At 48.6% G+C, this 25,087-nt stretch overlaps 1 protein-coding gene across 1 annotated transcript in view; it reads left to right on the top strand.

Annotated features, from left to right (window-relative positions):
• The window catches only part of SHROOM3 (shroom family member 3), a 156,745-nt gene extending 133,905 nt beyond the window's left edge, over window positions 1-22,840 (top strand). The window contains exons 4-11 of the mRNA XM_050896476.1: window positions 245-376; window positions 3,433-6,694; window positions 9,802-9,878; window positions 13,358-14,275; window positions 15,373-15,891; window positions 16,765-16,915; window positions 20,924-21,196; window positions 21,849-22,840. Coding sequence (XP_050752433.1) covers window positions 245-376; window positions 3,433-6,694; window positions 9,802-9,878; window positions 13,358-14,275; window positions 15,373-15,891; window positions 16,765-16,915; window positions 20,924-21,196; window positions 21,849-22,208 — 5,692 coding nt within the window. The 3' untranslated portion in view covers window positions 22,209-22,840. The remainder of the gene's footprint in view (window positions 1-244; window positions 377-3,432; window positions 6,695-9,801; window positions 9,879-13,357; window positions 14,276-15,372; window positions 15,892-16,764; window positions 16,916-20,923; window positions 21,197-21,848) is intronic.
• The last annotated feature ends 2,247 nt before the right edge of the window (window positions 22,841-25,087 follow it).

The following is a 25,087-nucleotide window of genomic DNA, read 5'->3' as shown; positions in this document are numbered from 1 at the left end:
AGTGATAACCTGCTCATCAGCCCATGCCTGTTGCCTTGCAAATATGAGGGGGAGCGTGATGTGTGAATGTCAGGAACAATGTGTGATTACTGCTTGATTCGCTTGGAAGAGACAAGAACATAGCAGTGAAACAGAAGCAAGCACGAGCAATTTTAAATGTGGCTGTTGGTATTACTTCACATTCATTCTTCCTTGGAAGAGCTGGCCTGTTGCTGATGTGCAAAATCCTTCTGCTTTTACCTAGGCGGAGTGAAACTCCAGGCCGACCTCACTCCTGGCATTCAACCAAACTTGCGGAGAACCAACCCGATCCCAGCATGATGCAAATATCTCAGGGTACGCTTGGCACCCCTTGGCATCAGTCATACCACTCCAGGTAAGCACTATACAGCTGTGGTCCTGTGCTGTGTAGGCAGAGATGTAAAGCAGCATGCGTTTTTAATTTAGTATCATTTGCCCTGTTTTCACATATCTCCCACGGGTGAAGAAATCAGGCTCTCAAGCTAGCATGCCTCTAAAGTAGTCCCCCAGTCCTATGTCCTTCCTTGTTTCCACTGTCATGCTGGCTTCAGGGAGGCTCTGCCTCATGCCCAAGGATGTGTCTTGATGGTACTGACTACAAGATCAGAGCCTAAATCTAGAGCACAGGACTGAAGGAATGGGGCAAAAGATGTGGTGGAAAAATGTTACCAGTCGCCTCCATACAGCTGGACATGTTTACAAACAGCCAGGGTTAGGATTAAATTTAGGAAGGCTTCAGTTCCTGTTTGGTTACCCAGATAAAGTGGCCGTGTTTTCCTCCTTTAAGTGCTCTGTTAGGCGATTAACAGCTAGGAAATTAATTGCTTTTAAAATCCCCCTTCCTGCCAAGATGGGAGCGCACTGTCAGGACGGTAATGCAGCTTTCTGTGGATCCGGATGCAGGAGCTGGAGTCCCGCTCTGCATCCTGTGGACTGTCCCCATGTAGAAACGCAGCATGGTTGTTTCCCCAGCAAAGGAAAAGAAATCCAAAGTCAAAATTAGCCTATTAAAAAAAAGGAAGAAAAGGGTGTAGGTAGCAGGGCAACTGTGCCCGTCAGCATAACTGAGCCGCTCTCAGGAGCTGCCGGCAGTCGTGCATCACCGATGATACTCCCAGGGTGAGAAGTTTGCCAGAACTCCCCCCAGAAGAGGGATTTCCTGGTTTTGGCAATCGCTTTCTGCAGGGGTCAGCTTTATCATAACTGTATGTGCATGGCTGTTTCTCTAAGAAGTTAGTGCAGTGGTTTATCAATCCCCAAAAGACTAAACTAGTAACCTTAGTGCTGTTAAAAGAAGGTGGTATGAGGTGCCTCTGGTTTCGGCCGTGAACTGTGGCCGAGGCAGATTGGAAGCAGTGATGCGATCACATCGAGTTGGGGCTGTTTCTGTGAGGCCACGTGGTGTGGTGAGTACGGGGAGGAGAGCTGCCCGGGGCAGACATATCGCTCAGCTACCCTGAGCAGCCCCAAAAGGTACTTGGTGGTAAGCTCTGGGGCAGCTTGAGGGGGGACAAATTTAAAGTCTGCCCTTGGAGGATTTTGCCTGGAAAGGCAGAAGGGTTTCAAGAGCGGAAACTCTCCTTATAGCCGCTGGGATTTAAACATCATTTTTTCTACAGGCAAGCCTGAGCCTTGGCAGAGGGGAAGAAAAAGAAAAGAGAGCATTAAAAAAAGTGAGGAGATGGTTGCAGAAAAAATGTATGTTTGTCTCTGGCCTTCAGCACAGATCATGCTGTAGCATATTCATTTCCCACCGAGGGGCTTTGCTTCCCAGCCGCAACTCCTGGCAGAGCCTTTGGCAGCACGGCTCTGTCTCCTGGGTGCTTGAAGAGGAGCACGGGGAACATCTAGTGGCCAGCTGGCCAGGGCTGTGCCGGGCATTGCCAGGGAGATACTTATGTGAAACTAAAACAGAGCGGTGCATTTAAATGAGTAAACCAGCTTTATCCTGAGATTTGCCATATCTCTTTCTGCCTGTCTCTGTGTTCCTCTGCATCTCTCTGCAGAGCTGCTGCGTTTTCCCCTTGCGGGCAGGCTTCCTTCTGCCTTTCCTTGTCCTTAGCCGCCTTCTCCCCTCTGTCTGTCCTTTGGGCTTGTCGATTTTAATCCAGCAGGGTGGAAGTGACTGCGGCTGGGATATGATCTGAAGCAAGATTTAGGCTCTTCAGCAGACGCTTGTTAGGGAGGGGGTTACCAAACACACCTTCTGCCTCCTTGATTCCCAGGGCTGCTGTGCATCCCCAGCTCCCCCACTGCATGGAGCAGGTTTGGTTTTGTTATCCCAGTGGAGCAAAGCACGCAGAAATGGAGCTTGCCTATCCCTGTACCAGTTGAGGCTGCAGCTTGCACCGTGGCAAACCCAGGCTCCTCTCCGTTCCTGCTTCCAGCTCTGAGCCTTGCCCTGCCGCCCTTCGCATGGGACAGCAGTCTTTCCTTTCCTGGTGCTTTCCTGTGGCTCTGCCAGGACAGCGCATGTAGTTGCACAGGGAACTAGAGAAAGCGATATCTAAGGGAGGGGAGCTGGGAACAGAGGGAAGAAAAGTGAAATCCTCAGGCTACACTCCCCAGTCCTCAGTGTATTTGCTGGAATCTGGGAGGAGAGATTAGCCAGGGGAAACTCCACATAAATTTGTGATATCCCCTTGTGAGCTGTAAAAAGAACTGCGACTGGCACAAGGAGCTCCCTTCCCACTGGTAGAAAGATCTCTGAATATCCTTCTTTTTGAACACATCTCTGGTGGCCATGAGTCCTCTTCTGACACACGTGTATCTCTGAGCAGGTGCCAAGGTGTACCTGCACCTGCTGAGCTACGTGAGGAGGTGGCTGTGAAGACTTCCTGGGGCATTCTCAAACCGTTTCTGTTGTTGCACCCCCACTCGCCTCCACGCACAAACACATGCATCTTTTCTCTGTCTTGTCAGTTTAGTTTTCTCGCAGCAAACAAACTATCCTTGGGACAGCTGAATTTCCAGGAAGCCTGCCAGGGCATAGCCTTCATCTCCATAAAAAGAAATGAAATGGGAAAAAAAGAAAGAGATTAGATTCCTCCCAGAACGCCTCTCGTGCTCCTCTCCTCTTCCTCGGTGGCGTCGGCGCTCATTCAGCTTTCCAAGTGCTTTGGATAGGTTTGATGGGTGGGGTTGATCCTCCCTGGCTCCAGAGATGCACTGTCTTTCTGTCTGTATTTCCCTCCCACCCTTCTGTGGTAAATAAGAGCCATGTGTTGCAATGTCAAGCAGTTCCTCTTTGTGAACTGGGATGACTGCAAACAGGGGATGGAGTAAGGCCCAAATATGGGTTTTCATCTGCACTTCTCAAAACTAAACATCTTGCTTCTGAGCTCACTTATAAGTTGTTGTGCCTCTCCTCTGCTGACAGTGGGTTTTTACTCTTCTCTCGCTCTTCCCCAGCTCCTCAACCAGCGATCTCTCTGGCTACGAGCATGGCTATCTGAGGAGAAGTCCTGATCAGTACAGTTCCCAGGGCAGCATGGAGAGCTTGGACCACTCCTCCCCTGGCTACCACCCTTGTCACCTGTCCCCAGCCAAATCCACCAACAGCATCGACCAGCTCTCCCACCTCCACAGCAAGAGAGACTCTGCCTACAGCTCCTTCTCCACCAACTCTAGCATCCCCGAGTATCCCGCTCCTCCATTCAGCAAGGAGCACTCCTGCTCCACGGACAGCATGCAGTCCCGAGGCGGCCTGCAGGAGGGGATGAGGCAAGCTGACATCAGGTACGTCAAGACCGTCTACGACGCCCAGCGAGGGATCTCCGAGGAGTATGAGGTGAAGTCCTCTGCCTTGCTTCCGAGCTGCGAGGCCCGGGCCTCGCTGGATGGTCGCGGCCACGGCAGGCTCCACAGCTTCAGCCGGCACAACGCAACTCCCTCCTGGGCGCAGCTGGGCCAGGGCTCCTCAGACAGCAAGAGCCAGCCCCCCAAGGGACCTCCCTTGCCTCCTACTCGCAGCGACAGCTACGCAGCCATCAGGCATCACGAGAGGCCCAGCTCATGCGCTGGCCTTGATCTGAACAAGCCTGGTCGAACCCAGCTGAAAGGGGCCTGGCCTCCGCTTGTCAGCACCGTATCCCAGGGGCCGCTGCTGAAAACCCCCTTTGGAGAAGGGCATCTGCACACCGTGGTGGAGAAGAGCCCAGAGAGCAGCCCCACCGTGAAGCCCAAGCAGAGCTATTCCCAGCCAGCCCAGCCAGGGCAGCCCCTGCTGCCTACTGGTGTCTACCCGGTACCCTCCCCAGAGCCACACTACGCTCAGGTGCCCCAGCCTTCTGCAAGCAATAATGGGACGCTTTATCCAGCTCTGGCCAAAGAAAGTGGGTACTCTCCGCCTCTTCCAGTCTCTTACGACAAGGCCGTAGCCAGCAGCACCCTGGGCTTTGATGAGAATGGAAACCAAAGCACTACAAACAGATCAACCATCTTCTACCAGCCCCCAGCAGCTGAGAGAAAGCACGACGCTGCGGCAAAACTTCTCCAGCAAAAACCTCCTAGCGCAGCAGGCCCAGAAGTCTGCCTGACCACGTCGAGAAAGGAGGAGTTGTTACCCCCTTACAAGGTAGCACACAGCAACCGAGAGACCGCAAGTACTGCACAGGCCTTCAAACACAGTTTTCAAGCTCTGCAGCCCCAGCTGAGGGACGCTAGTGAGAGAAAAACCCATTACCAGCCCAAAGAGGACTGGACAGCTGAATCCCAGGAGGACAAAAATGGCAATGCACAGATAAACGAGAGAGACGCTGCTGCTCACCACCAGTGGGGTCACAGCAAGGCCAAGCAGTATGGCTTCTCCTCCTTGCAGAACATCCCAGAGAGCTCCAGGAGGCAAAGCAGCTGTGAGCTAAAAGAGATGCAACCAGGAGAGGGTTGTTCCAACACCAAACTGTCCTTCTTGAACAGCAGCAGTAAAGAGGATAAGGATCAGAAGGGACAGGGGCACAAACAGTGGAGTGATGTGGACCCACAGGCCTTTGCGAGGCAGGAGGAGGAGGGCACGAGCGTGACTCCGTTCCATGCTGCCGAGCCAAAGTGCGAAGAGCCCCCTTCTCCGCAGCACCCAAAGACCTCTGACCTTGGGAGGAGCCAGTTCAGCTCTAGCAGCACCCAAAGCTCTCCCTATGGCAAACCAGACGCTGGCAAGCCCCGCTGCTCGGTGCTGGAGAAGGTCAGCAAGTTTGAGCAGCGAGAGCAAAGCACTCACCGGCCCCAGAGTGCTGGCGTTCCCAGCTTTGGTCAGCACTACGGGCCGAGCAGGACGAGCCAGCCCTCCAGCACGAGGTGCTCTCTGCACAGCCTGGAGGACATGCGGAGCAAGCTCCGCGAGCCTGGCCAGCTGCCCAGTGAGCCAGGCAGGGTCTCCAGCCCCTCCGTCAGGAATGGGAAGGTGGAAGAGGCTGACTGGCGCCCCGTAGAGCTGCAGATGGCAGCTTCGGCGAAGCAGGCAAGACCCAGCGAATACTACAGCCTGTGTCCTGAAAATGAGGTGCAAATAAAGGCAGCTCAGCTACAGAGGAGTAAAAGCACGTTCCAGCTGGGAGGTGAGCCTGAGAAGGAGATCCTCTGGAAGGATAACGTCCAGGATGCCCACGGCTCGCAGCTGGACACGCCATTTAACAGGGCCTACAGGAACAGCATTAAAGATGCTCAGTCCAGGGTGCTGAGGGCCACTTCCTTCCGTCGCATCAGCCCCCCGTTCGGGAGCGCACCCAAGAGGACGACCCAAAGGCCTGCCTCGGCTCACGTGGGCATGAGGAGCACAGCAGCGTCTCCCCACACCCCGAAGGAGAGGCACAGTATCACGCCGACAGAAGGCAGCCTCTCCGCCCTGGACTACGCCAAGACGCAGCACATCTTGCGCATCGGGGGCCGAAAGCGGTTGACAGCAGAGCAGAAGAAGCGGTCTTACTCGGAGCCGGAGAAGATGAACGAGGTGGGCATCTCTGATGGGGAGCCGTCGCCTTTCTCCTTCCAGAAGAAAAGCATCCATTTTGTCTTCCCGGAGAATACGGTGGCTGACCGGCGCAAGATCTTCGAAAGGGACGGCAAAGCTTCTTCCACAGCCAGCCTCTCCAAGCCAGAGCTCAAGCAGCTCCAGCAGAACGCCCTCGCCGACTACATCGAGCGCAAAACAGGGAGACGGCCATCCTCGCAAGATGCCGGACTGCTGAGGGAGCGCTCCCACAGCTCCTACCTACAGGCAGGTGGCCCAGACAGCCAGAGCCTTTCCTCTGCCTCCAGCATGAATTCCCTCCAGGACCAGAACCTTTACCGCCGGAGAGAGTCCGTAGAGCGGATATCCAGGACAGGGCGGATATCTTCTACCCTTCCTCCCGGGCTGATGGGCTGCTTCGATATGAGTGGAGATGAGAAGAAGACCGAGCGCCAAGACAGCTCGGTCACAAGCCGACCGAAAACAGAGAGGTGCCGGGATTACAGAGCCAAAACGGAGCTCACCAAAGGCACGCAGACAGACCCTCTGGGCATGCAGGGCCAGCCTCGCTACAGGAAGCAGGAGCAGGTCTTTGAAACACCTTCCACCACCAGAAAATCTGGGAAATCGGTGTCTGTGGAAGACTTGCTCGATAGGTACGACAATCAGACAGTCCCTGTGCATATACGTTCCAGATCGTCTCCCACGGCAGATAAGAAACACCAGGTATGTGGAAATGGGATCGTGCGTGCAGGCAAGCAGGGCTTTCTGAATCAGGGAATGAGGGGGGATGTCGGAGGACAGGCTGATGTTCAGTCACGGCAATTACTCCATTGGTTAGAGAGAGGTTAAATGCATGTTGAGATAGAGACAGTTTATTGCGTTTAAATTACCAGGATGCTGTTTTAAAAGCTTGCTGGTGGGGTACTGCTTCTGTTCAGCTCTCTCACTGCTGGGGCTACTTCAGGGATTTCAGAGATGCTGGGATTTCAGTGCATATACTGGTAGCGTGCGTGTGTTCTTGCTGCTCTGGACATCCCATCTGAGGTGTCCTGTTCTTACCTGTCAGCATCACCGGAGAAGCACTGAGCACCTTTCTGGTGGGGTGTACCATTAAGGTGGTGATACGCTGTTGCTGCTGTTCTGCCTTAGCCCACTTTCCTGGTGCAAAGTAGAGAAGATTAAAGGCTGCTCGAAATTGCTCTGGCTCCCACTGTGCCTGACAGTGCTGGGAAATGCTTGGCGGAGGCACTGCCAAGTAACCATTATGTTTTGCCTCCAGCCCTGGAGGGAAACATTGCAGAGGAAACTTGTGGAGACCCTGGCCGCTCTTTCCATGTCCCCTGCTTGGCGGTTGGGAACATTGCACTGATGTCACAAATGGGGAATTCGACTGACTCTGATGATGGTAAATAGTAGAAACAGGCTAACTTCTTAAAGAATAACTGCCCAGGCCAGCTCTTCAGCTGGCTGAAATCTGTTCAGACCTATTTAGGTAACTGCCACTGGTCGAGCCGCACGGATTTACAGCAGTGGTAGGTCTGCTGCCCCATCCCCTTTTCCACGCCAGGCTCCATTCATCACGGGGAGAGGGAGGAAACAACCAAAACGTGTGGACAGGCTCCTCGCTCCAAATAGTCTCAGTGGTTGGACAGTCTCACATGTTTACAGGGCAGCCGAGATCCAGGACATCTCCTTCTACTCTTGCACTTGCTACTGGCCCAGAACAGATTATCTAGGTGCAACGAAGTGGTACTGAGTCAAGTAACGTAAAGGAGGCTCTGGGCAGCATCTAGGAAGCAGGCCAAACCAGCGTGCGGAGGAAGGAGCCGTCCTCCCAGACTCGTTGTGTGCTTCATTTTAAATGTCCTCTCTCGACAGACCTCAGATCCCACGCTACATTTTTAAATAGAGAGAATTAAAAAAGCAGCTTGTGAATATCAAGTGACTGGAATGCATTTCCATAACCACTGCTGTCTCATCCCATCATCAGTATTTTTCCACACCAGCTAGGCATCAGGCTCATCTGTGCAATTTTGTCACACTTGCCGATCATGAAGTCTTGCGTTCAGGAAGAGGACAGTCCTTAAGAAAGAGTTAGGGGGAAGGCCAAGCTGCGATTCTTTCTCTGCCTCCCGGAACAGTCAGAGCGGCAACAAAAACAGGCATCCAGAATGAGAAAAATCACTAAAATCTACTTTTCAGTGACAGGCTGGACGATGAGCAGCCCTAGTTCATTTTTGCCTAGCCCGCTCTCTTGGCAGGGGACATACAGGGTAGTTCTTGAGATCTTTATTTCCCCCTTGTTGGCTCATTTTTAATCTTGCATACGTTCAGCAGCCAAACCAGAGTTTCTGCCTGTTGGAAGCTGACTCGAGGAAGACAATGAACAGCACTGCAGACCTGCTCACAGGGTCTTAGTTCAAGTGTAGAAGAGGGGAGAACCCTTACTGCTGTTTCCCAGAGTGATTTAGCTGTATCTACTTCTGGAATGAGGATTTAGTCCCATAGGCAGCAAGGCACTTGTGAAAATCCTGTTCTTTAATCCTGATTCAAGAAAGCATGTTTGACTTCCAACATATACACCAATCCATAAGCGTCTGTTTGAAAGGGAAGTATATGTTTAAGTGCTCTCTTAATTAGGTTTGTTTCTGATCTGTCTCCAATACAAAACCACAGCTATAAAAGTGGGGGACAAAGCCAAAGCAACAGGGTGATTTTCTTTTTTTTTTTTTTTTTTTGGCCTTTTCAGATTTTTTTGTGGGAAATGTTTATTTCCAGTTTAGCAGCAGACTTCTCTGCCTCACTGTTGTTTTTCAGGGCCTTGTATACAGTGTCTAATGTTCCTTTCAGGCTGCATATAAATCACATTGCAATGTCACTGTAGGAATTTGTTTAAAGATATAAAGAAATTGATAGCCGTGTGGAATTATTAGCTCTCTGTTCAGAACGCATTCTCAGCCTTCCCTCCTCTCTGCTTTTTTAGTCTGTCTCAGCCTGCATATCTTCCAGCTCCCGGACTCCTAAATCAAGATCTGCACTTACCCTCCCTCTGCAGCAACACTGACCAAAAAAGCAAATTACTAAGGGTGTGGGGAAGGGGGCACTGAAATGCTCTCTGCTGGAAAGATCGTACGGGCGAAAATCCCAACCTCTTCAAAAGCAGGCTTAGCATTTGCTTTCATGTCTCATAATAGCCTGGTGTCCTATGGTGGGAGCTCTAGGGCAGAGAGAGTCAGATTCACAAAGGTATTTCAGCTGCAAAATTTATCTGGTTTTAGATGACATAAATGCCTTAAGAGGAGGTAGTTCCTGCGCTTTGGTTTTCAAAAGAACCAAGTGCCAGACTTTGTGATGTTTTTCAGCACCTCTGCCTGTGGCTGGATTTTCCAGCCTTTGTGGCATTCAGCATCTCTGCAGCATTTCAGTCCTGTTTTGGCACTGGGCTTGGCCACAGATTGTTCACTGTTTAGCTTCCCCGGTTAAGGCTGCTTCAGTGATGTCTCACCTTCTTGCTTGCATGTAAAACAGAGGTGAATGCCCAGGTCCCACTGATACTGTTGAGCACGTTTTTAGAAGAGGGAAGGACTTTTTGAGAGGTTTTAAAAAACCATTTCTCTGAATAAGTCTGCCTGTTGGTGCACAGTCCATCCAGAAAAAGGCAGACAGGTCCTCTAAGCAGGAGTAGGGTGCTGGAGAGCGGTACGCCACGCTAGAGTTTTCCTCCCATCTGTATATGGCACGTGCTGTGCTCTCTTCTTACTAGGAAGCATCAGTGTTTTGCTATTTTGTTTTGCTTTCTGCTCGCTGCTAATACTGTCTTTGCACTCCAGGACCTGCTGAGAAGGGAAAGCAGTGAATTTGGCCCCATGGTGAGAGATCCTTTCTATGTGGTCAGCACAGGAGCCAGGTAGGTATATGTTAATGTCCCCTTTGTCACTGCAGGATCAACTCTTGCCATCCTGCTGCCAGCAGCAGTTGTCATGTGTTGCCTACGTAAACGGATGGATCATGACAAACTAGAGAAAACATCTGCACAGACACAGTTCTGGATGTGCTGTGCCCAGCAGAGTTAGGAGGAGTAAGTTGCTGTGAGCTTTTTTTTTTTCACTATAGACATTAACTCACTATCAAGTCCTCCTCACGTCGTCTTGGAGCATGTTTCCGCAGCAAATTTCCAGTTACGTAACTTCCAAAATGTGTATGATCTGCTGGTAGAACTCACATCCAGATGCCATCATAACTGAAGGATTCTAAAGGAAAAAATACCTTGATGTCCCCCTCTGTCTGGTTTTCTCCAGTCCAGGATGCTGCCTTCCCCAAAGCAAGTGAACATTTGTGTGAACTAAAACCCAGAGATTTCATTTATCTTGCTGAACTGGGAGCTTGCGTTTAGGCTGCGTTCCTTTGTGCAGGCAACAATATTTTGCTCAGCAACAGGGGAGAGAGAAATGTTTTTAAAAATAGAAAAGTGTAATCATAAAACTCATAATATTAGGACTTATGTAACTATCCACTTAGCAGTGGATTGTTTTGAAGTTAACTAGAACTGAAGTTGATCTTGCTGTATTTACATTTAAATAATAAATAGATGGTTGCTCTAAACTCTGAGTGCCCAAACAGCTAACTCATATTACAGTAAAAACCATCGAGAGGAACTAAAAGAATTATTCACAAAGGAGCTCTGTTCCTCACAAACTTGCAGTAAATGTCAACCCACTCTGTTGTCACAGTGGGAGTTAACACTGCTGTCCCCAAAGGTTTCACCATGTAGCTCTGGGTCAGGGAGCGACAGCTAGAAATAGAGGAAGGCTCCTAGTCTAGCTGGATCTTACTTCTGACTGGCTAGCCATTTTTGCCCCTAAGAAGACATAAATGTTGTTTTAGAGGGACTCAGTCTGCCTTCAGGCACATCCTTTTATGATTATTTAAAACACACCCGTTTACTTTGATTTGGAATAACTTTTTCCATTTTTTTTCCTAAGAGAACAATACAGCTGTTTTAGTTCATCCTGCCTCCTCGTTTCTTCTAGAGATGGCATTTCATCATTCTTCTCAATAACTACTTGCGGCTTCCTTTTTTTTTTTCCCCAACCTATTTTTCAAGTAACGGGATTGAACACCCAGACTGAAAACAAGTTTATTGGGGCACCAAATGTAGGTTTCTCATTTTCATGCTTCACTGCACAAAGATTATTGGTATTAACTTAACAGTTTTATGATGTTTCTGCTGGATAGGCATCCTGCATGCTCTGCAAGTACATTTCTTCTGGGAGATGTGAGATGGCTTTCCCTTCTTGATCGGAATTGGATTTCCCAAAAGATAGAACGAAAGGATGGGAAAAGACAGGAAAAAGCCCTTGGCTCTGAGGACGCAGGGTCCCACTACACGGGCTGCGAATTGCTCCCTACGAGCCTCAGCTACTGACTGATTTTTCATGTTACTGCACCTGAAATGACCTGAGAGAGAATGGGCGTGAGTTTTGGAAGCCAGAGGGCTCTGATTGTGCACTGCTGAAGCCGGTAGTTTTACATTTAACTATCAGTGAGAATGAGATCTGAATCCTCCGCAGACTGAAAGGGACAGGTAGACCAGGACCTTACCATGTGTCAATGATTCACAGAAGGAGTTCCAGTGTTTGGATACTGTTGAATGTTCCCCTGCCCCAGTGTGAGTGAGTATTTCACACTCTGGTTCATACGGGATTATTGTAGCATCTTTAATCCATCCCTTAAGAGATGCAGTCTTTGTCTGTCCTGTGATTGTCAGCCCAAAATAGCTGGTTTTCTAGCTGGTCCTCTCACATCTAACCATCCCCATCCTGTCACTGTCTGCAGCGTACTCCGTGCACGGACCTTTCAGGGAAGGCAATAGCAGGCAGTAGGAACTATGCTTCTAGGTTTCCTTGGGACACAGCTGCTTAATGTGCTGGAGAGGAGATGGGACCATCCCTATCACCTCTCTTGCTCAAGGAGGAAAACTGTCAAATGGTGAAGTTACGGAAACCCTGGTCAGCAATCACTTGGTCCGGTCACACGTGCTCCATGACTTACGCTCCGTGCTCTTACGCTACTCCCCAGGTGTCGTACAATAGCTGTCTCGTAAGCACTGTCGGGAGCGGTTGTTGCTCCACCAGTTTTAGAATCCACAATTGCTTCCACAGTAGGAGAGATCTTTCAATTAGAGAATTACCATCTGGCGTTTCTGACAAACACTGAGCATCTGAAAAGAATACACATTGCTACTGTCCAGGAACCACAGACAATACCAAGAGCAGTCTGTCTGGGAAGTTTCCCCACCCCCAGGCAAAGGCTGCCAAATTCTATTCTCAGTTGCACCAGAATAAAGCCAGAACGACCCATGTCTTTGACAGAGTTATTCTTAATTTGTACCAGTACATCTGAGAGCAAATTTGGGGCCCAAGTCTCAAACATCACAGATTGGCAGTGTTGGATTATTTGAACAATGCATCTCAAGAACAGAAAAGATACTGGCAGGAGAGCTTTATTGTATTTTATTGTTTATGGTACGGCCTCATGTTTTTAGGCCATCTTCTCTTGCATCTGGTAGCGCTATTATTACTGCTCATTTTGTTTTCCAGCTAAACAGCCGTACGGGCAAGTAGGTTTGGCTATATATTCTGAGCAGGATCCTCACTTCAAAGGCCAGACACTGTTTCTCAGACTCACATGAGAACATCTTAAAAGACCTGGAAGGAATAATTTAATCTGCTGGCTTTGCAGCCTTAACATCCGTTTGCGGTTGAAGTGTATTGGCTTTGGTTTTTGTAACACCTGCCTGAGTGGAGCTCTTTTTTCTAACTGGATTCCAAGGTCATAAGAGCTTTTTTTTTATTTTTCTCTGCAGTCAAAATAGTGCATTTTTTGGCCTCGCTTTGTTCTCGGAGACAGTTGAATCATTTTAATGGCACCTTTCCAAAAGGAGCAGATAATGTTATGAGAATTTTTGGCCCATAAAGCTGAAATTCTTAAGATTATCAGCAATTGAGAATGGAGTTTGATGGTAGATAATGTCAAGTAGTCTATCGTACAGCAGTTGCTACTAGCCCCATCTGTAACAGGCAAAATTCAAAGCAAGGCTGGAAAGGAAGCCAGGCACTTATGTTTTCCTAAGTTTTTTTCTATTAAGTTGTTGCTACACGTGTGCACGTGTGTGTGATCTAGCACACACTGAAAATGGCGGGAGATGGTGAGTGGGAATGGATCTGGCTCTGTGTCAAAGCACAACTGCACCTCAGCTAGATCAGCAGGCACTGACCCAGGCCTCTGATACGGTTGCATAATTTGCTCATTAAGGAGGTGCACAATAGCTTTTCTTGCTCATTGATTAATTATTAATCTTATCGTGGTCTGTCTCTTGGTATTTAGGTCTTTTGGCAAGAAAGAAAGAAGCCACTCAGAAAAAATGGCGTTCACAAGTTATTATCCCCATCCTCACCGCAGCAGCGAGGTTGTCATCGGGTCCGCCACACTGACCGAGAACCACAAGCTCTCAGAACTTTCCAGGCCAGAGAGCAGGACTTCGGCATTTGTTCCATCCCCAACAGAGGCAAGGAGTCGCTATCCTGAGCAAAAGCAAGGCTTTAAACCCTTGTTCCTTAACCTTACTCCTTCTGGATCTGGCCAGTCCTCCCCTAACACACCCACCCAGACTCCCTCAGACTTCCAGAGTGCAGGTGATGGCCAGGCTCTGAGACACCACCATGCCAAACAAGATGCTGTTCCCCCTGAGGGCAACGGTAATAGTCAGGCACAGTCTTTGGATGCTGTCCAGGATAGATCCCCCGAGACTCCCACGGAAGAAATGATGTGGAGAAGGAAAGCTGGGCTGCTTCACAGATCCCTCCCACCCAAAGCAGTGTGGGCTCATTCAGTCAAAGACAACAGCTACCTAAGGGCTATGGTGTCTCCTCCAGTGGCTGGGCCAAAGTTCTCCCAGAGGTGGCAGTCCCTGCCAACACAGAGCAGCACTTCTTCTGACCCAGAGACTCCTTCTCCCCAGGGGACAACCCAGCTCCGGATCTCGGAGTCGGGCCTGCAGCTCACACCCCCGCCATCGCTGCAGGACGATGAAGACGACGAGGTATTTGTCATGCCTTCCCAGCCCGGTGTCGTTGCTCCACCCTTCTCACCCCCACCGCCATCCTGTCCTCTTCCTGAGCCGAGCTCTTGCACTTCTGCGAACAGCACGGAGGAATTCCCACCTCCTCCCCCACCGATGGCGCTTGAGGGGAACGGGGCAGCTGGAGACAAATCCGCCAGGCTCGCAGAGGAGGCCAAAGTGAGGTAAGGGAGGGCTGTAACGCAGCGTCTCGGGTGTTGTAGGGCCATATACAGTAAGATATGGGGGGCTCCAGACAAATGTGACTGACCTCCGCAACTCCGCGTGCCGTGACGACCCGCCCGCAGCTGCTAGCTGAGCGGGAAGCTTGCAGAGGAGTGCGCACGTTGTAAGGGGAGAGGGACGGACAGACAGACTCGCTGCTGCTAGGCTTTGCTGGCTGCCAAGAGCATTGTCAAATGATGTGGCCAGGGCAGGGCACAAAGCAAGAAGGCAAAAAGCTTTGTGGTCCATCAGCAGATGCACTGACAGGTGCTTAGCTGGCAAGGCAAAGGGGGTTATGGGCGAGAAACTATCCTGGTCTCGTTCTCCCTGCAGTTACTGTATAGATTTCAGTGGGATTGCTTTTTACTCGCTCCAGCGTGAAGAGTTAAAATGGCTGCTGACTCCTTCCAGTTACTGGTTTTTGAGAGAGAACTATGAAAATCCGTTATGGTTTTTCCAAACACTTAAGAGTTTCCCAGAATACATTTTAGACCTGGCACAAAATAATGCTGTTATGAAACAGTGACCCTCTGCCAAGAAGTGACAACACAAATATGTCACAGTCACACTGTATAGTGAATTTTTCCTGAAGGATAGGACTTTGGGCTAGCTGCCCAGCTGGTTTAACTCGGCACAGCTTCCCTCGCTCCCAAGGAGCTGCTCTGATTTCCATCTGGGAAGAATCTGGCCGGGGCCGTGGTAGTGATTGGCTTTTCCAACATAAAAAGGACAAATGAGTCTAGACTGCTCAGGATGGTACTCCCAGGTGGTGAGACGCAATGTCCCCAGCCTGTGAGCAGAAAACAAAAAGTGACTTGTTGCTCACTAGTTCTTTCTGTGTTGGAATGACAAAACAGCGGTGTCCAGGTTGAGGGGACAATATGCTTCTGGTGCCGCTAGCTTCATAGTGTGGGCCTTTCCATGTTGAAATGAGAAGTGAGACACAAAAATAAGTGAGAGAGAAGGAAAACTTACTTGTCTTAGGCCTTCACCGTGTGTTCACAATGGTCCTGTGCGGTAAGTTTATCTTCATCTCACAGAATTTTTCTGTCCATAGCAGCTTCAAAAGCTTTCCCAAAGCCCTGGCCGAGAGGGAGATAACAGGGTTGGGCACCAGTATCGGTGAAAATAATTGGCCCCTGTCGCCACCTGCGTCAAAGAGGACTAGCTCCCCATCTGCTGTGGATAAGCAGCACCAGTTACCTGCTTCTTCTGAAGGGCCTCAAAGTGCTGATAGACAGCCCATAACTCAACCGGAAGGTAACCACAGGGAGCCAGCAGTCATCACCAGAGAGTCAGAAAACGGCAGCCTGGATGCCGGGATACTCAGCGCAGCACCTCCAGTGAAGACAAAGAAAAAGACCCCAGAGGATATTAAGTCAGAGGCTCTGGCAAAAGAAATTGTCCATAAAGACAAGTCTCTGGCTGATATCCTGGATCCAGATTCCAAAATGAAGACAACCATGGACTTAATGGAAGGGCTTTTCCCCAGTGGAACTAGCTTGCTGAAGGAGAACAACATGAAAAGGAAGATGACGCAGAAGAAAGCTAGTAGGACAGCAGTCGAAGATGACACGTAAGCACTGCTTGTTTGGGTTGTGGGCTAACGTTGCAGCAGAACTCGCTGCTTGCTTGCTTTTAAGGACAAGCTTTTAAGGCTTTTAAGCCTGTGCTGAATTTTTCTGCATCTGTATAGGTGGATGCTGGCGGAGAATGAGTTTCTCAGTTCCCAGGCGTGAGGACTGGCAGAGCATTTCCGAATGCTTTTTCTCATGAGCTTGGCTGTATTTGTGGCCTTTGAGCTCACCTCTCTGGGCTGTGTAGAAAACGATGCTGAGCTTGGTAACAGGGCAGGAAATGAACCATCTCTGGAGATGTTATTTGATTTTGCTATCTTAACCTTTGTAACCTGAAGCAATTCAGTCCAAAGCACAGTAACAGAGATATGAGAGTAAAATCAGGACCAAAACAGTAGTGGGCAGAAAGATAATGAGAGGCCAAATTTTGGAAGGAGGGATGGGGGTGCCTACTTATTACAGGGGGATGCAAAGATCAGCCCAAGTCCTCCAGTGTGATTTTTTTAAGATAGAGACTCCCAAGTGACAGCTGGAGAACCATACAGAAATAAGTTGTAATGCATCATGCCAGATAAGACGGTCGGTCTAGCTATTACCAGCTGAGCTGTGCTGATTTACCTCCAGCAAGGATCTGATCCTGTATGGAGTTGTTAACCGGTCAACATTTAAACAGAGCAGCTGTGCTGTTCTGCGCAGGGGAGAGAGATGAAAGCAGCTGCCATGCACCCTCTGATGGCAGGAATCGGCCGTTTCCTTTGTGGTTAATAACACTGGGAAGGTACCAAAGAGGGAGTGCTGGAAAACCATGGATCTAGGCACGGGGAAAAGTCTGGCTCAGACTGAACTCCTCCTTTTTCTTCACTGTGGTGTAGGAGAGAAGAAAAGGAAGCTCCTGTAACCCTGGTCACCTGTCCTGCTTATTACAATGTTTCAGCACCCAAAGCAGAACTGCTGAATAAAATCAAGGACTTGCCCGAAGAAGTAGGTGAGGAAGAGGAGCTGCTGGACATCAATGAGAAGAAGGTAAATTCAGCACACACCACCGTTTGCTGGTTACATTCCTGAAATAACAGTAAGCCCTAAAGTAAAGTGTATTTCTATTTGGTGTCAGCTTTTGGCAGTCCCAAGTTGCGTGGGTGCATTTAGGCCACCTCTGAAGCTTCGTTAGGGTGACCCAGATCGAACGAAGAGAGCTAATCTGAGTACTCACTGCAAATTTGAGTACAAATCTTGCACAGCCCTGAGGCGGGCCTGTATTATGCCAAATGCTGAGCGTACAGATTGTAAGAAGCAAGGACAGCTCAGGTTAGAAACAGGAACAAGAGTCCAGCTAGTGACTGCACTGTCTGAGTGCATGAGGTTTCACCCTAGGATTTTCCTCTTCAGTGAAGCAAATTTACCCAATTTACCTGCTGTCTGCACTCACTGCCTCCAAAGAAACACTCGTTACTCTTTTTCCCCCACACTTTTTTGCTTCACTGACCTGCTGAAAGCCATGTGCACCTCAGCAGCTCAGTCAGCACAACCTCGACGTGATGACTTGGGTGGGAGGAGAGGAGGGCAGGAGAGGAGGAAACATTTTCCTCTCTTATTGCGGCTACATTTCACTGAGGAATGGCCCCTGCAGTTCTTGCTGTAGGCTTGGGTGCTCTGTTTTCCAGGGCTTTTGCGGGCCTTCTAATTTGCCCCTGTGGTTGTCTGACATTGGTTACCTGGTAATTACAGACATGTTGCGAAGCTCACAAATCCCAAGGAGCCACAGGCAGGTACTTGCCTGTCTGTGCCTCCCTTCACACACCTACTACCTGCGTGTCAAAAGCAGCTCTGCCTGCCTGCCTGTAAATTTAAAACATCCTACATTGCACTGGATAGAGTAGCACAGCCCATATTTCATGCTGTTTGTACAACAGCAGAGTTTAAACATACTGAAGGATACAAATATTTGTGCAGGTGCCATATGCTGTAAATATAGTACTTAATTCTTCCTGCACTGAAGTCAGGCATGGATTTAAAGAAAGGCTCCCAAACTCAGCCTGTCTGTCAAAGTGCAGAGAATTCGTGTGTGTCTAGCACAACTCCACATTTTCTCTCTGGGTCCTCATCCCCATGCCAAGTGTAAAAAAGCAGAGAGAAGATGTGATGCTGAGTGATGTTTGTGAGTATGCAATTTGTCCTGCAGCCCTGACTTGGAGAGCTCACCTCTCTTTTTCATACTGCCTTACTGTTTCTGTTCTCAGCTTTTATCTGCTAAGCAAAACCTGCTCCCTACCAGGCTTTAATACAATGACAGCTAGAATGGGACCTCCATCAAAGTGCTCTGTGACACAAATTATGAGTGCTCAGTGCGTAGATTAGCCCTATTTTGTGGAGCATTTGAGGTGCAGGTAGGACCCTGTCAAGTCTTTAGGAGCTGTCATACCATGCCACTGGAATGGGTTAGAGACACTCGCCGTGCCTGCCATCTCTTATTTCTGTGGTCCTACACAGATTCTGGGTAGCAAGTCTACACAGCTAGATCATGCCTGTGTTGCTAATCAAAACCATTTGCCTCAGGCCTTTGTCTGCTGCTTTAATTATCTGGCCCGAGCCATTGGTTGTGGAGCACCCAGCTTCAAAGGTAATCGCAGCCCCTGCCATGTCTGTAGCGTTCGATCAATGCTTGGGGTGCTGTTCACTTCAAAACCGGCTGCCTGCTTATACCAACGTGAAAGGCAGGGAGTGATTAAACAAGACGAGGGTGCTGCTCCAAGGAGTAGGTGGACATACTACAAGCATCTGACAGGCTTGCAAGTAGGTATGAGCCTGCTGTGGAGGACAAGTCCCAGGCCTCAAAGGTTACATTTGCATGGAAAAACAGAAATAGATGGGAGTGATTAGGCCCAGACAGCAAGATCTGCCTGGCATGTTTGTTCATGGTCTGTGTGAAAGAACATTTGCATAGGCATTATCTGAGAAGGCAGCTACTCTGAGAGGTCATTTGGATAAACCAAGCTCATTTCCATTCTAAGTATGCAAAGGAGCTATATTGGTTGGCATTTGAGATCGCAGGAGACTCACTGATTAATGAACACAAAGCAAGTATTTTGCAGTCCCCGTCCAGCTCCCATGCCTTCAGAACAAAGGTACGTCACTCCCAGCAGTCCCGTAGCCTCCTGCTACGGTTGGAGGGCAGGTCTGCAGCTTGAGGAAAGCTCCCGGAGCAGGGAGGAACAACTGCTAGTTCTGAGCAGCTCGGTCCCCCTGAAAACCTGTCGAGCTTAATGCCGGACTTTGTGTCCAGCCCATAGAGTCCTGCTGTAGAGTTTTCCCCCCTGGCATCGTAATCATGGAAAACGGATCCCTTCTTTTGCTCCTCAGGATTTGGTGAGGACCAACTCGGATCTTTCTTTTGAAGGTGGCATTAGCATCATAGGCACAGGGAAGGGCAAGTGTTGGTTCTTGTCTCTGGGTGCTACCTGTCCTACTGAGGGGAGAATCCAAGTAAAGGAGTTTTGGTTGTCCCTTATCCTAGCAGGTGGGATTTAGTACCACCTTTGCTCTCCTCTCCCCCTGAACTACGCTGCTAACAAATGGCATGACTTAGCAGTCATTCCAGCATAAGCCTGGTAGCTGACGTTTGTTTTAAGAGAATATTACTCGCATTTTATTCAGCCTTTGCGTATACGTGGAAGCTGACAGTAGACTGTAGTACGGCCACCAAACGGTGCGCTCCAGAGGGTGCACGCGAAGTGTACCATCTAGTGGTGTCTGGCTAAACAGTGCTGTTCGCTTCCCGGCTGCAAAACCAGCCTTTTAAACCCCACTCTGACAGGCCACCCCTGGGGATAAGGGCCAATTCAGAGCCACCCCCAGCCTGACCTGGGTTTGAAGATCCTTTCTCCTTTGAAGTAGACTGCCTTCCTACGTGAAATGACCGTCAGTTTTGATGGAAAGAAGACTTTCTGAGAGAATATTTTCAGGCAACCTGGTGATTTACTTCTATTTCATCCTGCAGTGTTTGTATGCAGAGTAGATTAACATACATGTAATGGTGCCTCAGCAGTGCATAAACTGAAGAGATTGGAAATACCCAACCCTTGTATGAAGAGCTTTTCCTGCTCTCTGTGCTCTCAGTTCTGAGTAAATGGAAGCAAGAATTGCAAGCCCCAGGCCATAGACTTCTGCTTTTGCATATGTCTTTCCCCTAAATCCTAACAGAAATTAGGATCTCCAGCACATGTGCAGCACTGCTGTTTCTGGAGTAACTGAACCCTGGGGGCCTCCTTTTCTTCAGCAGTGAAAGAGTTGCCAGCATTTTCACAAAATGGGTGTGTGCTCTCCATGTCTCTGCTTAGTCACTGAGTAAATTTAGAGCATCTTTGGTGTAAATGCTTGCTTGATGCCTCTCTGTGTGAGGCAGTGCCTGCAGAGGCAGGGAGTTTTGGTCACGGTTGAATTTGAGGCTTGCACCTCAACACTGAGGCGGCCGAGTAAGGAGCAGTCAGTAGTTTCAGGATACTACAGGAGGGGGAAATATGTAGCAATTCTTTCTTGCTAAGCCGTATGTAACTACTAAGTGTCAGCTCAGCCTCCTGTCGTGCCATTAATACAGCTTAAATTCATTTTTCTGCCAGTTGTTTTGTACGGTTCTGGGTAGTAAAAAATCAAACAAGAAATTTCAGGCGGGGGCAGGGAGCGGGGAATATGCAGGAGATGTGGCTGTAGCTCTTTTCACTCGGAGACTTTAAAGACCTACATTTCAGATCGCTGGGTATCAGAATATGGTACACCAAATCAGATGTCTCTTTCATAAATGTTCGTTGATGGTAGAACAAATATATCTTCATAAAATCTGAGCGGCTGTTCAGATTATCACCTAGATGTGGAATTTCAGAGTTTTCTCTGTTTCCTCCTTAACATCGTCTTTGTCAGCTGTTGCTGACTTGACCCTGCTCCTCAGGAACTGTAGCCATATCCTCTTGTTGTCATCATCCATATGACCAGGGTGATGATGGTAATGACCGATGTGGCAATGTGTTTCCCTTCTGACAGGCTGAGCTCATCGGGAGCTTGACCCACAAACTGGAAATCCTGAAGGAAGCCAAGGAGGGCCTGCTTGCAGACATCAAGATGAATAATGCTCTTGGAGAGGAGGTGGAGCTGTTGATCAGCAAGCTATGCAAACCTAACGAGTTTGACAAGTACAAGATGTTCATTGGTGATTTGGATAAGGTGGTGAACCTCTTGCTCTCCCTCTCGGGACGCCTGGCCCGCGTAGAGAACGTTCTGAGTAGTCTGGGGGAAAATGCCAACAGTGAAGAGCGGGTACGTATCTGCACAGCCATAGGGTCTTGGTGTTTTTCAGGGTGCGGGACAGCAGCAGTCACCAGAACGTGCTTGTGTAAGCTAGGACCTCCAAAGGCTCACAGGAAGGCAGGTGTCTTAGTGCTTACGTATAAGCAGTAACAAACGCAGTTCTGTCCCTGGGAATCTTGGTCCCGGTTCGTATAAATGTCTCAGATCCTGCGGCTTTTGCCTCAAAACAGAATGGCCGTGTTCGGGACAGCATGTCTGTGACCCGCAGCTGGAGGAAAGGCTGTATGGTGTTGCGTGTCGTGGAACAACCCACTGCCTTTTGCCTCAGCTGAAGCCACGTTTTAACATTCTTTGGGTGGTTGTGAGAGACAAAGCCAGGTTTTCCTGGTAGTTGTTGCTTTCAAGCAAATTTTACCGACTTTCTTGGAGCACTTTCTGCCCCCCATTGACTCAACCATTCAGAGTCTGATTCAGTGGGATTCACGTTCAATCCGTAATGAGGAATTCATCCTCCTCCCCCTGGCTTTTGACTGTGTGTCTGGGAGCTCAGCAGCCATCCCGACTCCCCCAGAGGTGGCAAACATGGTGTCGGGAGGAAGGAGGGGGGGGGTCAGTGAGTTTGGTGCTGCTGATACTGAAGCGCTCTCTCTGGTGTGTGCAGAGTTCACTGAACGAGAAGAGGAAAGTGCTGGCTGGCCAGCACGAAGATGCCCGGGAACTGAAGGAAAACCTTGACCGTCGAGAACGGGTGGTCTTGGAGATCCTGGGCAACTACCTCTCTGAGGAACAGCTCCAGGATTACCAGCACTTTGTAAAGATGAAGTCCGCGCTCCTCATAGAGCAGCGAGAGCTAGACGATAAAATCAAACTGGGTCAGGAACAGCTCAAGTGCCTGATGGAAAGCCTCCCCACGGACTTCACGCCCAGGGATGCCACAGCAGCAGCTGCCCTAGCTGCAGCACTTGCTACTTCCACCGGGGTCGGTGGTAAAACACCTCCAGCAGTCTCTTCCTCACTCTAACCTTTCCCAGGTGGACCTGGGATACAGTCCTCCTGCTCGAGTCTATTTAATCCAAGTACTTGGCAGATGGTTCTCTACAAAGACAATGAACGGAGACAGGTTTAAAACAAGATTTTAATGAAGGAAAAAAATAGCAATAATAAAGGTTTTATTTTCCTTTCCTTCCACCTCTGCTTCCTGGAAACTTAAATCGATGTGGAGGGAAATCTCCTCCCGCCAGAGATGAGGAAGAGTCTCGCGAGAATTAAACACGTTACCTTTAATAAAAAATATGACCTCCTCTCTTCCCTCCCTTTCCTGCCTACCTGGCACCTCATGAAGTAATGAAGGATCTAAAAAAATGAAGCCTTAAAAATAAAACCAACCCATTCTACTGAATATTATTGATATTTATATTTTTTAAAGAACAAGACAGAATGTGTAAGTTTTTGTACATACTCTAATCAGTTACTTGATTCTTCTTTGTTCTGTATGTAGAAAAGACATTTAATTTTGTATTTTGTGAAAACCTTAACAAAAAGAGGGAACCCCAAAGATAGTCATGCATTAGCTTGGAACATCTCTTCGTGGTTTTGTTGCTGTTGTTGTTGTTGTTTTTTAATATAATAAAGGGCTACCAGAAGAAGCTTCAACCTGTTTTAACACATGCTAAATATACCATTCAGTGGCCTTGTGAAGGAGATTTTGACCAGGAAAATCCAATCTTTTGTCTTCTGGATCTTGTGCTCCTCTGATTCTGGAGTTTAAACACGCTTTTATGAGAACTGCATCTCAGGAGTCCCAAGTTAGCATGAAGTAACGAACTCAGGTCTGGTCTCACTGTGGGAGCGTGGGGGGAGTCTGTCTTCATTTTGAATACTCTTAACTCATGATCTGTGTTACTGTTGCAGCCTGAATGCATTTCCGTGAGATGTGAGAGGGAACTCTAATGACATTATTTATAGGCCTGTTTTCGCGAAGGGATGATGTACGCTAGGACTTTTTTCATACAGCAATACCTCATTTGTCTGAACCACTTCATCAGAAATTATTTTACAACCTAGAAGAGGCATTAACTTGAAACCTGATATTCTCTTCCTACCCACAGAAATCATGCGCATGTAATGATAACGTTGTGCATCCTGGTTAGATAGACAAGAGCCTACCGTAAAGACTGTTGGATTATTTCCTAGTCAGGGCAACCTGGAGTAACTAAATTTGCCTGACTGAACTTTACCGTATCAACTTACCCAGTGCTGGAGGATTGCTGCCAGTCTGCAGTCAGCAAAGCAGATTGGGGCAGACTCCCTTTTTCTGTACGGAACGTGCTTTCGTCTCTAACGAGCTGCATCGCTGTTTAAATGAAATGGCTAGAAGCTGCGTGAACAGATTACCACCGTGGCTGATGAGCCAGATTCAGGTCGCCCCTCTTCTAACCTTGCAGAGATTTCCTGCTGCAGCAGCGATTCAAGCTTCTCCTTTCTCCTGGGTGTTGCATTGTTCATCCCATCCTGTCTTGGCACCAGGAGTAAAGCAGAGATTTTAGTCGTGTAGTTTTTAAGTCCATTCGTTTTGGATTTCAACTCTAGCACGGGACTGAAAATTACAACATTCATTGCTTTCAGTGCTGGTTTTAAAGCCCCTTTTTTTTTAAGAGCTCACATCATAGCTCTTCCACGGGCAGCCTGGCAGACTAAAGAAAATGTCAGTGCCCTTCTGTCATATTCAAGCATCAATTCTCCAATACCCAAAAGAAAATCTACCTGGTTTTGTAATGCTTTTAGAAGCAGCAAGCCAATTACCTGTGATGACAGCAAACATACCCTTTTCATTACTTCTGAGCTTGAACGCTGTTCAGGCTCATACAGCATTTCATGAGAACCTTAAGCAGGGGAACTGACTTTTATGCCTTAATAGCCAACGCAAAAACAAAATTGGAGGGAAAAGTATTTTTGGGGTCACTCAAGAATAATTACTTGAGTGGAGTTTCAGGAAAACAGTGGGGGGAGCTGTTTCAAGCCAATCAAAACATTTAATTTGTCCTAAAAAAAATCCTACACAGAACTTCAGTTTAGTTTATTATATGTAAAAGTTGTTTTAATTTAGGGTTTTTTTTGCAGCCACCCTTCCATCCTACACTTACCAAAACAAATCAAAAAGACTTGGCAAATCTGGCAGGCCTTTGTGAACAGCCTGAGACCGGCCAGCAGTGCATTTTCCACTTAGTAAGTTCTTTCCTGAAAAAGAAAGTCCTGCACTCTACCCTCAGGTCAGAAAGACCCTCCCATGCAAACAGGGTCTGCCTGTTTGCTCTGGGAAGCAGCACTGACTTCAGGGGGAGCACCTTGGGCTGCGCACGCTGCGAGGTCCAGCCGCCTTCGCCCACGCGGGATGCATGACTGACGGCAATCGTCACTCTGCGTGCTGGCGTTACGCTGCAAGTGAAGTGTTTCCAAGTGGCAGGCAGTCAGCCAGCCTTGTGGTGGTGGTGGTGGTATATCAGGCTTTACTAAATAGTGGGTAAAAGAGTTTCTTTTGTCGGGTTTCCAGCTAAAGATTTTGAGGTTAAGGGTTCATGGTGGTTTACAGGAAATTCAGATGTTTGGCATGGCTCTGCGGTCCAGCAAGTTTGGGGGTTGATGATGAAAGTCCTACATCTGCTCCCACTGGACACACAAGCATCAGCTAATGAGGCAAGTGATAGTTACTTACATTTTTATAACAGCTTAGATCCTCAGGTGAAAAATGAGTTAAAGCCCATATTTCTGTTGTAAGCACTGGTAAGTTGATCATTGGGGAAACTGTCTTTGCACAACTTTGTTCAAAAATTGCTTTCCTGACTGCAAGGTTTGCTGAGTTTGGTAGAAGCACATCTTGACGTATATTTAAAGGTAATTAAA

The sequence above is a fragment of the Gymnogyps californianus genome, chromosome 4 (genome assembly GCF_018139145.2).
Source record: "Gymnogyps californianus isolate 813 chromosome 4, ASM1813914v2, whole genome shotgun sequence".
Classification (NCBI taxonomy): domain Eukaryota; kingdom Metazoa; phylum Chordata; class Aves; order Accipitriformes; family Cathartidae; genus Gymnogyps; species Gymnogyps californianus.
The sequence above is the reverse complement of the archived record's forward strand: the minus strand, read 5'-3'. Positions and strand labels throughout refer to the sequence as shown.